At 38.4% G+C, this 14,313-nt stretch overlaps 1 protein-coding gene across 28 annotated transcripts in view; it reads left to right on the top strand.

Moving 5' to 3' along the window:
• R3HDM2 (R3H domain containing 2) overlaps positions 1 to 14,313 on the top strand; it is a 189,014-nt gene that overhangs the window by 151,000 nt on the left and 23,701 nt on the right. For 16 of the 28 annotated variants that reach the window (XM_079139132.1, XM_079139120.1, XM_079139112.1 and 13 more), the window contains 9 exons: positions 923 to 1,009; positions 1,664 to 1,790; positions 2,806 to 2,884; positions 3,535 to 3,594; positions 4,129 to 4,269; positions 4,823 to 4,931; positions 7,679 to 7,774; positions 10,629 to 10,660; positions 10,783 to 10,836. In XM_079139132.1, the coding sequence (XP_078995258.1) occupies positions 923 to 1,009; positions 1,664 to 1,790; positions 2,806 to 2,884; positions 3,535 to 3,594; positions 4,129 to 4,269; positions 4,823 to 4,931; positions 7,679 to 7,774; positions 10,629 to 10,660; positions 10,783 to 10,836 (785 nt within the window). Of the gene's footprint in view, positions 1 to 922; positions 1,010 to 1,663; positions 1,791 to 2,805; positions 2,885 to 3,534; positions 3,595 to 4,128; positions 4,270 to 4,822; positions 4,932 to 7,678; positions 7,775 to 10,628; positions 10,661 to 10,782; positions 10,837 to 14,313 lie in introns of those variants that run through there. The other 12 variants (XM_079139123.1, XM_079139116.1, XM_079139118.1 and 9 more) reach the window with 4 other exon arrangements.

Raw genomic sequence — 14,313 nt, 5'->3', positions numbered from 1 at the left:
AGTTACTTTGTCATACTCACAAATTCTTTTCCAGTACTCCCCTAACTGGAGTATACATGCCATGTTTTTTGCTTTTGTATTCACAACAAACCTTAGTTTTATTGTAAGAACTCTCAGTAAATGTTTATAGCTAGGTGTCTAATGAGTCACTCTATAATTTTTGGCTTCAGGGATTCCTAGGAAAACAGTAATTTGCATAGTGGATTTCAGACATTTTGAGATTTGACAGCCAGCAGAAAAAAACAGGTGGATTAGCTTTTTATTACACTAAATTCCAAGCTTTATAAAATTTTCTTTGTCTTTCTCTTCATTCTTTTCCTAGATACTTCTTTTCATACGCTTCCCACCTCAGATTTAAAGTCACTTAACATTTATTGTCTACTGTATGCTAAGTACTATTTAATGATTTGTATATTTATATACTTTATATTTTTGAATTTTCACAGCAACCTTTTAGGTATTTTTTTTTTTTTTATCCTAACTTGATTGAGGAAAAACAGAGAACAAGAGAATTAAGTAATTTGCTCAGAGTCTTAGATCTTATAAATGCAAGACCAAGAGTCAAAGCTAGGACTTTTGGCTCAAGTCCATTGTCTTTCTATAGTGCTATATATTGCTGTGTATTTGCAATAAACTTTTGAGTCTGAAATGACAGCACTAGACAAGAGAGAGAAGAGGGCTAAGGAAAGTAGGTTTCCAACCATCTGTCATTTGTTTTTACATATCTGCTGTTGTAAGCAGAATTATCTTTTAAGTGAACCAGGAATTGACAAGTAGGACCTATTTGGAAAGTCAAAAATCAAAACAAATAAACAAACAACAACAAAAACCCTATTTAATGGAAGAAACAACTGACCGCCAGAGAAGATGTTTTCTGAATATTCACTAAGGAAATATACATAAGCATTTGTTTGTTTTTCAGTCTAATTCCAAGCTGAAATTGGTACGTAGTCTGGCAGTATGTGAGGAGTCCTCCACCCCATTTGCTGATGGGCCACTAGAAACCCAGGTAGGTCGTTTAAAGAGTAAGTGTAGTTTTAAGCATGGCAGTTGTTTGGTATAGTGTAGCAATCATAGCATTAACATCAGACTTGGAAATGAGGGAAAGAGGCGCTTCAAAACAAAAGCTGTTGGGCTGGGGTTGTAGCTCAGTGGTAAAGTGCTTGCCTAGCATGTGTGAGGCACTGGGTTCGATTCTCAGCACTGCATATAAGTAAATAAAATAAAGGTCCATCGACAATTAAAAAATATTTTAAAAAAATAAAAGCTATTGAATAAGATAGGGCAGGGTGAGTACATGATGTATAGATCTTCATGTCTTGACCATACAGGTTAATACAGACAAGGAGATCCCAAAGATGATCCTGTTTCCCCACGTGCATTCTTCCTCTCCAGTGGTTAGAACACTTGCCATCCAGTTCTTATGCCAAGAATAGCCAGTGTAACTTGAGCTCCTACTATATAGTAGGCTGTGACTGCTGGCAGCAGAAGCTTGGCCTCTACCTTCTTGGTGACACAAAAACTAAAAAATTTAATGAAATATACTCTTGTATAAGATAAAGCTACCTCCCAAGATTTGCCTCTGTTGAGATTCTAAGCAAGTTGCAAGACAGTTAAAATCCTTTTTCCTCTTTGAATATATTATTCTTTCCCCTTGTTTAAGGATATAATTCAATTGCATATCAGCTGCCCCTCTGACAAGGAGGAAGAAAAGTCCACAAAGGATGTCTCTGAAAAGGAAGACAAGGACAGAAACAAAGAAAAGGTCCCAAGGAAGATGCTCTCTAGAGGTGAGGACTTTCCCTGTCTCTCATCTGTCTTAATGCCTGGCTCTGCAGTACACATTCCTGTCATCCCAAAACCTGGTACCCACTGGCCTTACTAGCCAAACACTTGTAGTCTATAGTGTTCTGCTGACTTGATTGCTTGGGGAGATACCTAACTAGTTTACTTTCTTTACTTTAGGGCTCACATGCCCTAGAGAGCTACTTTGCCTGCATTGGCACTACCCAGGAGAGGACAGTGTAGTCAATTCTGATTTATTTGTGCTCTGGAGTAAATGGTGACATGGATAATCAGACCCTCCAAATACCATTTGTATTTTGGTTTGGGGATGACTGGAATAGTTGTTGTTTTTGTTTTGTTTTGTTTTGTTTTGTAATTTGAATGCAGACCTGCCCCTTTTGTGTGTAGGAGGGGGCACTTTACCACTGAATTATAGCCCAGCCCTTTTAATTTTTTGTTTTGAGACAGTCTCAATAATTTGCTTAGAGCCTTGCCAAGTTGCTGAGGCAGTCCTTGAACTCTTGCCTCAGCCTCCAAATTGCTGGGATTACAGGTGTGCACCACTACACCCAGATGGCTTTAAACTTTTAAACTGGTAGCAAAAAGACATATTCCACAAAAGGCAACCTTAGGATGACAAGTAGTTGATATTTGGGCATATTTGTGTTTAGGTTCTAGAAAATTCAGTCTCCACTGCCCTTATCTGGAATTTATGTACTATAGCTAGAATAAAATCTACTTTATTTTGATCAGAACATTCAATAAATACACTTACCATTCAGCAATGATAAGTGGCATTTTAGTATAATATTAATGCAACACTATGGCCCAGATTCTTCCATTTGTGTGGGGGACTTCATGAGGACTAACAATCAAGGTCATTCTGGATTTTATACTTAAACCCTGAAGTTTGATTCTGTTTTCCTATTCTTATCTTCTCAATCAGGCTTTTACTTGGGATTAGATACCATACAAGGCAATTTCATGTATTTTAAATTTCTTTTGTTGTTGTGCTTCTAGACTCCAGCCAAGAATATACAGACTCCACTGGGATAGACCTACATGAATTTCTTGTAAATACACTGAAAAAGAATCCAAGGTAATAACACGATTGGTGTAAGAGGGAAAGGGAATACAAGGCAGCAAAATTCCAAGAGACCAAGCAGCTTCCCAGAATTTTTTCATTATGAATCTAGGATGTCCATCCCCTCCCCAAGTGTTTCTCAAGCATAGTTTTATTTTCTGTGAGGGATTCAGAATACCCTCACATTGAACTTTTGGCTTTTGGAAGAGTTGAAAAAAATTCTGTGGAAAAAGAATGCAGAGATAAAGAAATGTAAAGACTTTAGAGCACAGTGATTAAAAAGCATAGAAAGAAAAAGATAATTGATTTGTACATAAACTAAGTCATCATTGCTCTAAAAGCCTAGGAATAACCAGATAGGACCTAGAATAGTTAGATGCATAAGTATAAAGTGTGTGTTTATATGAATATGTTGCTAACAATTAGATTACTGATATAGATCGCAAAGCATATGATTAGGAGGGGTCTAAAAATGTATAATTGTGTTTTCTCTTTCAAAATATCAAAGTACAGACTAGTGAGACTCAGCAACCTCTGCATTATAGTCCATTATTGGAGTTTGGATATATCCCTCCCTTTAGCTTCTGTAGTGAACAAGTTATTTTCAATCCCTGCTTTCAGTATCTATGGGAGAGCTGTGTTTTGTTTTAATCTTTTTTAAACAGGGACAGAATGATGCTGCTAAAATTAGAACAGGAGATTCTGGAATTCATTAATGACAACAAGTAAGTTACTTATATGAAATATACACTTAGAGGTGGGAGGGGGCACTGGAAAGAAATTTAGATACAATTTTCTCTTTCAACTTTCCAGTAAAGTGAGAATTTTAAAGTAATTACTCACTGGGGAACAAAAGGAGTTAAGGAGAAACAATCAGAATGGATTAAAAGTATATGGGTGAAAACAGAGAGATTATTAAGTTGTTGCATAGACACAGGTTGAAAAAGAATTAATGTCTTTTTCAGCAACTAAGCCCTATCCTGAATTTTACTATTCTTAAGTTTCCCTTTTTCCTTTGTCAGACTTCATCCAAGTGGGTGGGACCAAGGCCTTATGAAGTAGCCTTGGGATAATAGATCAGAATAATCTACAAAACTCTGGAAGAAATCTTTTTGGTTCCCACTGAGTAAATATGTATCATCTTTATGTCTGTTTCTTCTAAGAAGTGTTCTTCTTTAGACACTGGTAAGAAAAATTACAGTTGTCTATTTTTGTTATTACTTATCTTATTTCATTTTTCCCCCTGGGTTTCCCTTCAGTAACCAGTTCAAGAAGTTCCCTCAGATGACCTCATATCACCGGATGCTATTACACCGGGTAGCTGCCTATTTTGGTATGGACCACAATGTTGATCAAACTGGGAAAGCTGTCATCATCAACAAAACCAGCAACACAAGAATGTAAGGGAGAAAACTGTGAAGTGGGTAGTTTCCTGGGATAAACTGCTAGGGTAAAATGAGGAAGGTATAGGATCAAGGTGACTCTTCTGTAGGGGGTTGAGGGGATGGGAGGTTATATCATCAGTTCCTTTTTACAAAGCCTTAGAGACAAATTTTAAAGGCACTGATATTTTGTGAAGGTCAGCCCTAGCTTTTCTTCACCTTCTTTGATAGGACCATACAACTTTGGAAGAAAAGAAATTGTAGGTGTATAAAGAACAGAGGAGGAGCTGGGTTTGTGGCTCCGTGGTAGAGCACTTGCCTGGCGTGTGTGAGGCACTGGGTTCAATTCTCAGCACCATATATAAATAATAAAATAAAATAAACGTCCATCAATATTTAAAAAAAAAAAAAAAGAATTCAGTAAAACATTTACTTACTTGACCCTTTGGATGTATGACTTCAAAAATTCCCTATTGGGATTGTGGAATTTAGAAGAGCTATACCTAGGAGGTCTTCTTTCTAAAAAAGGGGTTTTTTCCTCCCATCTTTAACAATTCTTTCCAAATCCCAGCCCTGAACAGAGGTTCTCAGAACATATAAAGGATGAGAAGAATGCAGAATTTCAACAGAGATTCATTCTCAAGAGAGATGATGCCAGTATGGACCGAGATGATAACCAGGTGAACAATGGAAAAGGGTGGGCCTATATAGAAAGCCTGCAGTAAGAGAAACTGGGAAGGGAGAAGTTTGTGGGATGGAGAAAACTCAAAATATCTTAGAATGGAAATATGTATTGAGCTATATGCTAAGCTGACTTTGGCTAATGTTGAGGAAGGACTGACTACATTTATTGAGCTGGATGCCACCCTCTTAGTCCTGGAGAGACATGGTGCTGAGGTTTGCTGGATGATCTCACTTGGTCTAGAACTCCTTGGGTCTGCCACTGACTTCTAACTCCATGTCACTTTAGACAAAGCAAAGTCCCTCCCTGCCTCAGCTGTGATCCAGCTGTTGGTTTCATTCCTTTTTTTTTTTTTTTTTTTTTAATTTCTTTTATAGCTACGGATTGCTTCAGAAATCACTAAAAGCTATTTTATCCCACTTCCACTCTTATCCTAGCTCAGGGCTAGCCTTGAACTGGCAAAGTTGTGGTCTAATTTAACTGATTATAAAGGTGTGTTTGATCCCTTTCTGCAAACTCCTTAATCTTTTCCCAACTCCTTCCACCAAGGTGAGTGAGTTAAATTGACTTTTGCTGCTGGGAACCTCAGGCAGGATCCCCTTTGTGATTCACTTCTAGGAGAATAACAAGTGAACAGTCTGTCCCAACCCTTCATTTATAGTCCTGGCTGCTGCCTTGACCTGTGTGTGGTGTACCCTTCAAATAGTAATCGTTTGCAGGTTTCCCTACCTAACTAGAAGATTTTGATCCAGCCTGCTTCTGCTTAGCCTCCAAAGAAGGTTAGAATTGGAAAGTGTGGTTGGTTAGAGACAATATGTGTCTTGCTAATTAATGATAACTATAATAATATCTAGAGTCAAAATTAGTTTTCTTGGAATATTGTATGGCCTTGAGACCAGGACCTTTCTTGCTTGCTGCTTAAATAGAGGCCTTTTGAGTAAAGTGTCATTATCTAATGTGGACAAACACGCTGGGTCTGATTGAAACAAAGAAACATACAAAAAGAAAAACTGAATTTTAAAATACAAGAAAGAGCCTTTCCATCCTGATGCCCTTCTATCCATTTTCCCAAAACCCTTTTTCTGTGGATCAGGAATTATTCAGTCCTAGAGGCAAATTGGGGCAGAGTAGAATCTGTCCCTACTGTGAACTTTTTATCTCTTAGCTTCAGGCTTGATCCATAATAGGGTAGACTCTGTATACTTTCTCTCTGTGATATTAATAATAAACATAGCATTGCTGTTTTATTAAGTGTTTTCCCTGAACTAGGCTCTGTTCTAAATGTTACATGCATTATTTCTTTTAATTCTCTTCACAACCAAATGTATCTGGGTTGTCGGCCCCACTTTTTACAGATAAGAAAACTGAGGCTAAGAGATAAGTTAATTGCCTAACATCACATTACTAGAAGGTGACAGAGCTGAGATTCTGCCTGACCCCTCCCAGCCTATTATGCTCTTTCTACTCTGCCATTGATTTACAAGTGCTAGGAATTGGGGATAATGTAGCTCCTTGAGGTCCTGTGTCTTCTTGGAATAGAATTTGTAAAATGAGAGTTAGCAGTATATAGGGTATTAAGGATAGTGAGAAGTGAGAACTGAATCTAGTCAAAGTAAAGATTCCTGAAGTTGTGGCTACCTGTAGAGACTGGTGAAAATCAGTAGCATCAGCCTGGAGTAGCAGACTCCTTGTTGCTTCATCTGCAGTTTTCAAAGCCTCTAAATTGAAGGTCAGAATGATCTATAGCCTGATGTTCATTTTGATGAATTTTCTCTCAGAGATCCTTGCCTTTCTGAGCAGTATGGAAAAGGGTCCTCTGCTACACTCTCCCTGGGACAATATTCACAAGAGGCAGGTCAGGAGAGGAAAAGACAGTGATGGCGAGTTAGGTGGTAGCTAGCCAGAGGTGATCTGCCTAGACATCCCTGCTAGTCACTTCACTGCATTTGTCAGAGAACAAAGTTCTCTGTCCTCCATTTCCTTCTTTTCCCTGTCTGTCCTCTCCCCTCATAGTACCTCATTTACCTTTTCCTTTCTCTGCCCATCCTTCTTTGTATTCTGTTCTCCTTTTCTCTTCTGTGTTACTTTGTTCTTTTTCTTATTCTCTATTTCTGTAATTTCTCTCTCTCCTTGCTGCCTTTCGGTTGCTGTAATTAAGATGAGAAAAACTGCTTAGGCTTTGAGTTTAGCTTCACCCTTGGGATTTTATTTCCAAGGCCTCTTTTCGGAGCTGTTTGTGACTTGGGTCTTCAGGTCACGGCACTAGTGACTAAAGGGATAACGTCAGGTGCTAGTTCTGTGAACCTCTTCCTCTACATTCAGCTCTGCTAAATACTTGTTTCTTTTCCCTCTCTAACTTCCTTCTATCCCTTGCTTCTATCCCTTCTATCCCTCTAAAGCAATGTTGTTTATTTTCCCAGGGCTGTTTTCTTGATCCTTACTGACTAGACAGTACCTGATTACTACAGGGAAGCAACCCTAATTCTTATAAATAGTTGTTCTTGATATCCTGGGGGGAGTGGGGAGAAGAGTCCTTTACCATCCAGAAAACCTGATCTCCCAAACTGCATGGTCAGGTGTACCCAGTGAAACCTGTCCAGGACTGGAAATTTTATTTCTTTTTTTTTTTTTTTCCATTTTTTTGATGGCAACTGTAAACTTTCCCGGTTTCTCTTCCTTGCTGGTGTGCAGTGAGCTTGCAGTACGAGGAGAACTTAACTAGCTTAATTCTGCTCATCGATCTAGATCAGAGTTCCATTGCAGGATGGAAGGAGGAGCAAGTCAATAGAAGAGAGAGAGGAGGAATATCAAAGGGTCCGAGAGAGAATATTTGCCCGAGAGGTAAGTGTAGCTTCTGAGAGTTGTCAGCCCATAGCTTTTAGCTCTTAATCTTTGGAACTGTGAATGGAATAACCCTCCATAAATGTTGTTGGATTTTTTTGGTTTGTTTCTCTTTTTTTTAAAACCAACATCAGCCAGTCCCAGATTTGACCTCTAAAATTAAATATGGCTTATTGGGAAGCTACAGGTTTTACTTGTATTATTTTTAATATGTTCTGTGTGGTATACAAAGAGAACTGAAACTTGGAGTGGCTGAATTTGGTAAATACGAATAGATTGAAAATAGAAATGGTTTTGGCAGGACTGATGGAAGAGCCCTGAATCTTGCCTGTCAAACCCTCCTCCCATTTACCCTCTTAGATTCCCACTATTCATTTTAGGCATCTTTGCTTCTAAGTAGAAGACTTGGTGTCCATACAGGCTCTACATTCATCTTGTTTGATTAGCCTTGTTTCTAGGATATGTTGGTGATTGTTAGAGCTCTGTTCTGGCATCCATCCTCTCTAAACTCCACATTCTACATGCACAGAGGGTACCCCTGTTCCCTCAGTTGCTACCTGAATGGGAAGTCTCCTTCTTCCTATATTTTCTTACCTTGCTTCCTAGAACAGGACTGACTTTATGGTTCAAAAGGCAGCATTAATCAATTTAGGCAACTTTTTATTCTTAAGAATTGTGGGCCATATCTAATAGACTTGGTATCCCCTTATCTGTTGCCATTGCCTACCAGTTGAAAAGAAATATAGCAGAAACTCAGGAAAGGGCACGAGTAGTCAAGAGATGACCAAATCTCCAGAAATGTAAAGTTCTAATAGCAGCAGCATCTCACAGTCAGATTAGCAACAAAAACTAATCTGTATACTTATATGAACACTCTTCTCCCATTCCCCCACTCTCTCCTCTCTCAGCCAGGCCAAAAATTTTTTTCTATGTATATGTATCTTTTCATCATCACCTCATTCATAAAAATATTGTCTATAACTAAAATCTGAATTCCTCTATATACTGGTTCCATTATCTCAGGAGAGCCAAGTGTTTCTAAGGATCCTCCGTGGGGACTGATACATCACAAGTGTTCTGGCCTAAAGTCCAAGGAGAAGGAATCTTCTTACCTACTGTTTTATAACCTATTCTGAGTCAGTAAAGTCCATCCTCCAAATTATCCCACCATATCCCAAAGAAGGTTCTCTGCTTTTACCTGCAAATAAATTGGGTGGAATGAGAGGAGAGATGTCATTTGTACACAATTGTGACCAGTGATGACTCTAAATTGTGGATAGAGCAGGTTGGTGGATAATAATAGCAAACACTTTTATAGCACTTACTATCTTTCAGGCATTGTTCTTATACTGTGGGTAGATGAACTCATGTAATCTCACACCAGGCCTATGAAGTAGGTTACATAATTCCCCATTTTATGAATGAGATGAGGCACTTACAAGTTAAATAACCACCTAAAGTCATGTCAGAGTTAGCAAAAAAGCCGGTGTTTGAATTCAGCAGTCTGAGTCCAGAGTCCATGTTCTTAACTCCTAATGTAAACCACCTCTCCATAGCTTATTCTGCCCTAGGCTTTTCAGATTAAGAAACCCCAGTGACAGCATAGCTTAGCTGGCTGACTGACACGCTCCTGTACTTCACTGACACATAGAAAATGACAGTCCTTAGCAAAGCCACAGAGGTTCTGGAAGCACAAGCAGCTTATAGTAGGGATTGGGGTTAGTTATCAGCATCAATGGAATGTATCTACCTAGAGCCATAACAAAGGCAAAGTTAGTTCTTCTCTCCTTTTTTTCTCCTGATTTCTAGCCTCTCAAGCCTCTACTAATATATGTATTCTTTGTTAAATCCTTGGGATATATCACTTTGGTTTCAGCCCTTCGTAGCTCTTGTGGTAGAGGCCTTAGGAATCTCAGAAGGTCTAGATGAGGAAAAATGGCTAAAGCCCACCATCCTCCAAATACTCCATATGGAGAGAAGCCTGGCCAGAGAGAATGATTAAGGGTAGAATTGTAGGTTTGGTAAGGGGCAGGTTGAGAGTATAGAGAGGAGGTAGGCCAAAAAGAAAGGAAAGTGGCAGGAAGGGTGTTTGGATGGAAATGCTATTGCTGCAGCTTTCTCTGGATCCTTAGCTGTGTATTGGGACAGCTGTTCAATGTAGGCTCTGCTCTGCATAGAGCCCACTCTGCTAAGCAACTGGATATTCTTTGTACCTTTTTATAAGACTTGGGAATCCAGTTCACTTCACTCAGCTCAGTGACTTTGTCAGAAAATAATCCCCAATGGGAACATTTCAGACTTAATTTTCACATTTTTTTCCTGGACTCTAAAAAGTACCTACTTCCCTAATATCCCACCCTTCTTGGATCTCAGGTCACATTGTCTTTCATTTGGCAAGTGTAGAGGACTAAAAGGGAATAGCCATTGGGGTTAATTCCAAAAAATGAAGTTTATTTCTCATGCCTCCCTTTTCCCTTCCTTTGAACACACCCTTTAGGTTCAAGCCCATCAATTATTATGCTCAGCTTACTCCTAGAGCAATAAATTTAGAACTAAAAAGAAATGATAGGTTAATAACTTTGCATTTTCTCCTTTTCATACTCCTCCCTTTATCAGTCTTCTTTTTAAACATTCTGTGGGAAAGCTAAAAGTACCAACTGTTCTTTACCATTAAAGGTGAGAAGTCAGATTGGGTATTGTGAATGGGTCATTCTGTCCCTGCTCCCTCTCTCCCTGTTGGTGGGGTGAGCTTTGGTTTGAGGACCTTGGGTATTCATAGCATCATGGACATCCTTTTCGGTTATGCCATGCTGTTTTCTTATAAGTTATTTTCCGTTTTCTCCCCTTCACCTAGACTGGCCAGAACGGATATCTAAATGACATCAGGTTAGTACCACTTAGCATGTTCCCTGCTTTTCATTGAGCTTTGTCAGTGAGGTTAATATAATCCTATAATGATGCTTTTATTTTTGTTGTTTTTTTGTTTGTTTGTTTATGTTAACCAACAGACTCTCCAAAGAAGCCTTTTCTTCTAGCTCTCACAAGAGAAGGCAGATTTTTAGGTACCTCTGTGTGATCTATATCTTTTCTTACTTTTAGTTTTATTTTGTTTTGCTACAATCTTTTCAGCAGAGTGGGTTTGCTCCATGCATGGCCGCTTGTGGAATAAACTTGTGGTTTTTGCAACACTGGATATTTTTACCCTTTTAAAAAAAATTGGCTCCTGCTTAGTGACTTGATTTTTATTGTGCTGATTTCATTTTGAGTCCTGAATAGGGAAGGAAACCAAATAGGTGTGTCTGGGATAGGCACTGCTCCCTCTCAAACATTTGCTGGAATTGGGCATTCTCAAGCATATATTTATAGTAAGGTAAAAGAATGGGTATCTTCTGGCTACCTTTTCTGAGTCTATGGAAAGATATGGAAAACTTATCCCTGATTGAGCACAAGGGATATTTTGTATCTTTAGGAAAAAATAATATATACATGTATATAAATATACAAGGAATTCTCTGTCTACAGTTTTATCTTTGAGATAATGCAGTGTGTAAAATGATCCTCGAAAGGACCTAAAGGACGTGTATGTCTTAGAATGAACTAGATAATGCCCTTTATATGATTGTCCATTACTTACCCATAATGCTGACAAAAGCTGCTTAATATTCTCCCATTTTCCCACAAAGCAATCATAAGAATCTTCAATTTCTCAGACCCATCTCAAAGGGTAGAGGTGAGAGAATCCCTACTTTAGGGCCCTCTGCTGGTACCAACTCATTTTAAGTATATTCTTCCCCAGTTTAACAACAGAAAAATTATGTAGCAGAGAGACCCTGAGTTCTTAACACTATGATTTAGGACTGACCCTTTCCAAGGGGATTCAGTTTTCAAATCCTAAGTTTGATAGGAACTGTCTAACTCAGTTTACTGAGATCTCATTCCTAGTACTTTAATTGTCCTTTCCCTGTAGTCTTTTCTAAAACTAGTCAAACTGTATAGATATTGGAATGGTGAGATTTTTACCTATTGGGAAGGAGGATTTCTATCTTTCTGAGCCCTTTTTTTCCTTGATTATCCTACCCGAGGTCCCCAGGCAGAGAGGGCTTTGCATTGTTGGTGTTAGCAAAGATAGATTCCTCACATTATTAGGAAGAAAAAAAAACAAACAAACAAAAACAAAATGGCATGATGGCTCATGCCTATTATCCAAGCAATTCAGGAGACTGAGACAAGGATCACAAGTTCAAGGCCAACTACTGCAACTTAGCAAGGCCATAAGCAATTCAGTGAGATCCCGTGTGAAAATAAATGAAAAGGGCTGGAGATGTAGCTCAGTGGTAAAATGTTCCTGGGTTTAATCTCCAGTCCAGTTCAAAAAATAAATAAATGAATTAAAAAATCCTACTCCCTAGTGTACACTTGAGGGTGGTAGATTGATCGTCCCAGAATACTTATAATAAATGGGAGTTTTAAACTAATTCCTGTGTGTGAATTAATGCACAGTGCTTTATGGTTGCCAGAATATACTTTATCTGATTCATTTCTCTCAACCTCCTGATTTGGTCAGCTGGTTTATAGCTAAGAAAACAAAAACAAAGAGATTAAGGAACTAATCCAAGTTTACATGACTGTTAGTGTTAAAATTGAGGCAGATTCTTTGTCCATTGTTTATTTTACTACACCATACCAGCTCTTAACAAATAATACTCCTTCTTCTCCAAGTAGTATCCTGTTTGGAGCTCTAATTCAGATTTACTGCCAAGAGTGATGCCCTTCTTCTTTGGAGTATCAGGCTACATCACATTGTGCAGCTAATAGCTTAAAGACTCTGATGAGCAGGTGCAGACTTTACCTCCAGATCTCCTTTTAAGCTTCTGCTTTTCAAACTAAGCTTTAACAATTGAACTAGGTCATCTAAAATGCAGCATTATGGACTCTTAAGGGGGTATCTTAAGGGGGTAACTTCTATTTGAAGACTAGTCCAGAACTCTAATGAGAATCTGATCTTCTCTTAACTGTTTAATACCTTTCTGTCCCAATGTATGTTATTGAAATAAATGTTGGTACACCAAATTCCATCATCCACACTTGGAATATTAGGGCAACTTCTCAATTCTTTGCAAGATCCTACTCCATTAATAATAAGCCACAGTGAGACTTACTGCTATTTATTGCCACCTCTTCTACAGGCCTCCTTGCCCATTCCCCAGACCTAACAAACTGGACTTTTCATAGGCATTAAATCTACTTGTAAAAACTAAATTTTATAGGACTCTGATTTTATAGGACTATGAGTGTGAATAATCTTTCTCCTTTATCTCCATCTCTCTAACATACATATAACCCAATCTAGTGCTCAGAATTGAGTCTGGATGGCTCTCCCTGTTATATTTTTAGTGACATGAAAGTTATAATTAGAGATCAGGTTTATTTATAGAGAGAGAAACTGATCTCTTTCTGAGTACTAAACCAGGTTAGCCAGAAAATCATCAAGTGCTGAATGCAGTGGTTGGCACCCTGTAATCTCAGCTACTTGGGAGGCCGAGACAGGAGGATTTACAAAAGTTCAAGACCAGCCTCAGCAACTTAGTGAAACTGTCTCAAAAAAAATTTTTTTAGATGTAGCTCAGTGGTAAAGTACCCCTGGGTTCAATTCCAAGTATCAAAAAAGAAAAGAAAAGAAAATCATCAATCTACATTTTGAGCATTTGGCCTTCATTGCCTTAAGGAACCGAATGAGTACGGAAGTGCTGCCATTTTGGTCATAGCTTCTCAATGTATTTTGTTTAAAGTTGCTTCACCACCTCTGATAGCAAGAGAAAATAAATGGCAGGATTGCTCTAATAGTAAAGTGTTTGATTTAGATAGAAAAGGCCATTAGTTTGTCTTGAAAAATTCAGACTTTAATGTCTAATGACATCCACTGCCACTGCTGTATTTCCTTACTCCTCAGACACATTTTATTGAGTCCTCTCAGTATACTGACCTTTGTCCATTTAGACACAGCTAGCTATTAGCTCTCACTTTAGACCTGGGGGTCTGTTCCTGGAGAATCCCTGATTTGTTTCTCTCTTGTTTTCCCTTCTGCTTTTTGCATCACAAGAGAAAGAATTAAGATTTTTAGGGAAACAGTCACCTGTTTACAATCATTGTTCTAGCTATATGGAGAGAACTGAGGTAATATATACATACATCTACTTGGGGTAGCAGAGAAGGAGCACATTTCTAAGTAGTTGTGCCAGCTCATTTTTAGCTCCCCATGGTTGACTTAGCTAATAAAAACTAAAAAAGTGACCCTAGCATTTATTTTGCCCATTTTCCCTACAGTGCCTTTGGAGTAGGTGTCCTTGTCTCCTGTAATATTTACCCCCAAATACCTTTGTTATTAAAATAACTCTGAGCCTAGTACCTTTGCAGCTAAGGTGATTAGGATGAATTTTTCTGTTTATTTTTGGTGGGAGAGTGGTAAAAAGGGAGGAACCCAAACTACTGTCATTTTTGCCTAATTGTTCCCCAGCATACATATCGAAATCTGTAATTGT

This window comes from Sciurus vulgaris (assembly GCF_902686455.1).
Source record: "Sciurus vulgaris genome assembly, chromosome: 5".
Lineage (NCBI taxonomy): Eukaryota > Metazoa > Chordata > Mammalia > Rodentia > Sciuridae > Sciurus > Sciurus vulgaris.
The sequence above is the reverse complement of the archived record's forward strand: the minus strand, read 5'-3'. Positions and strand labels throughout refer to the sequence as shown.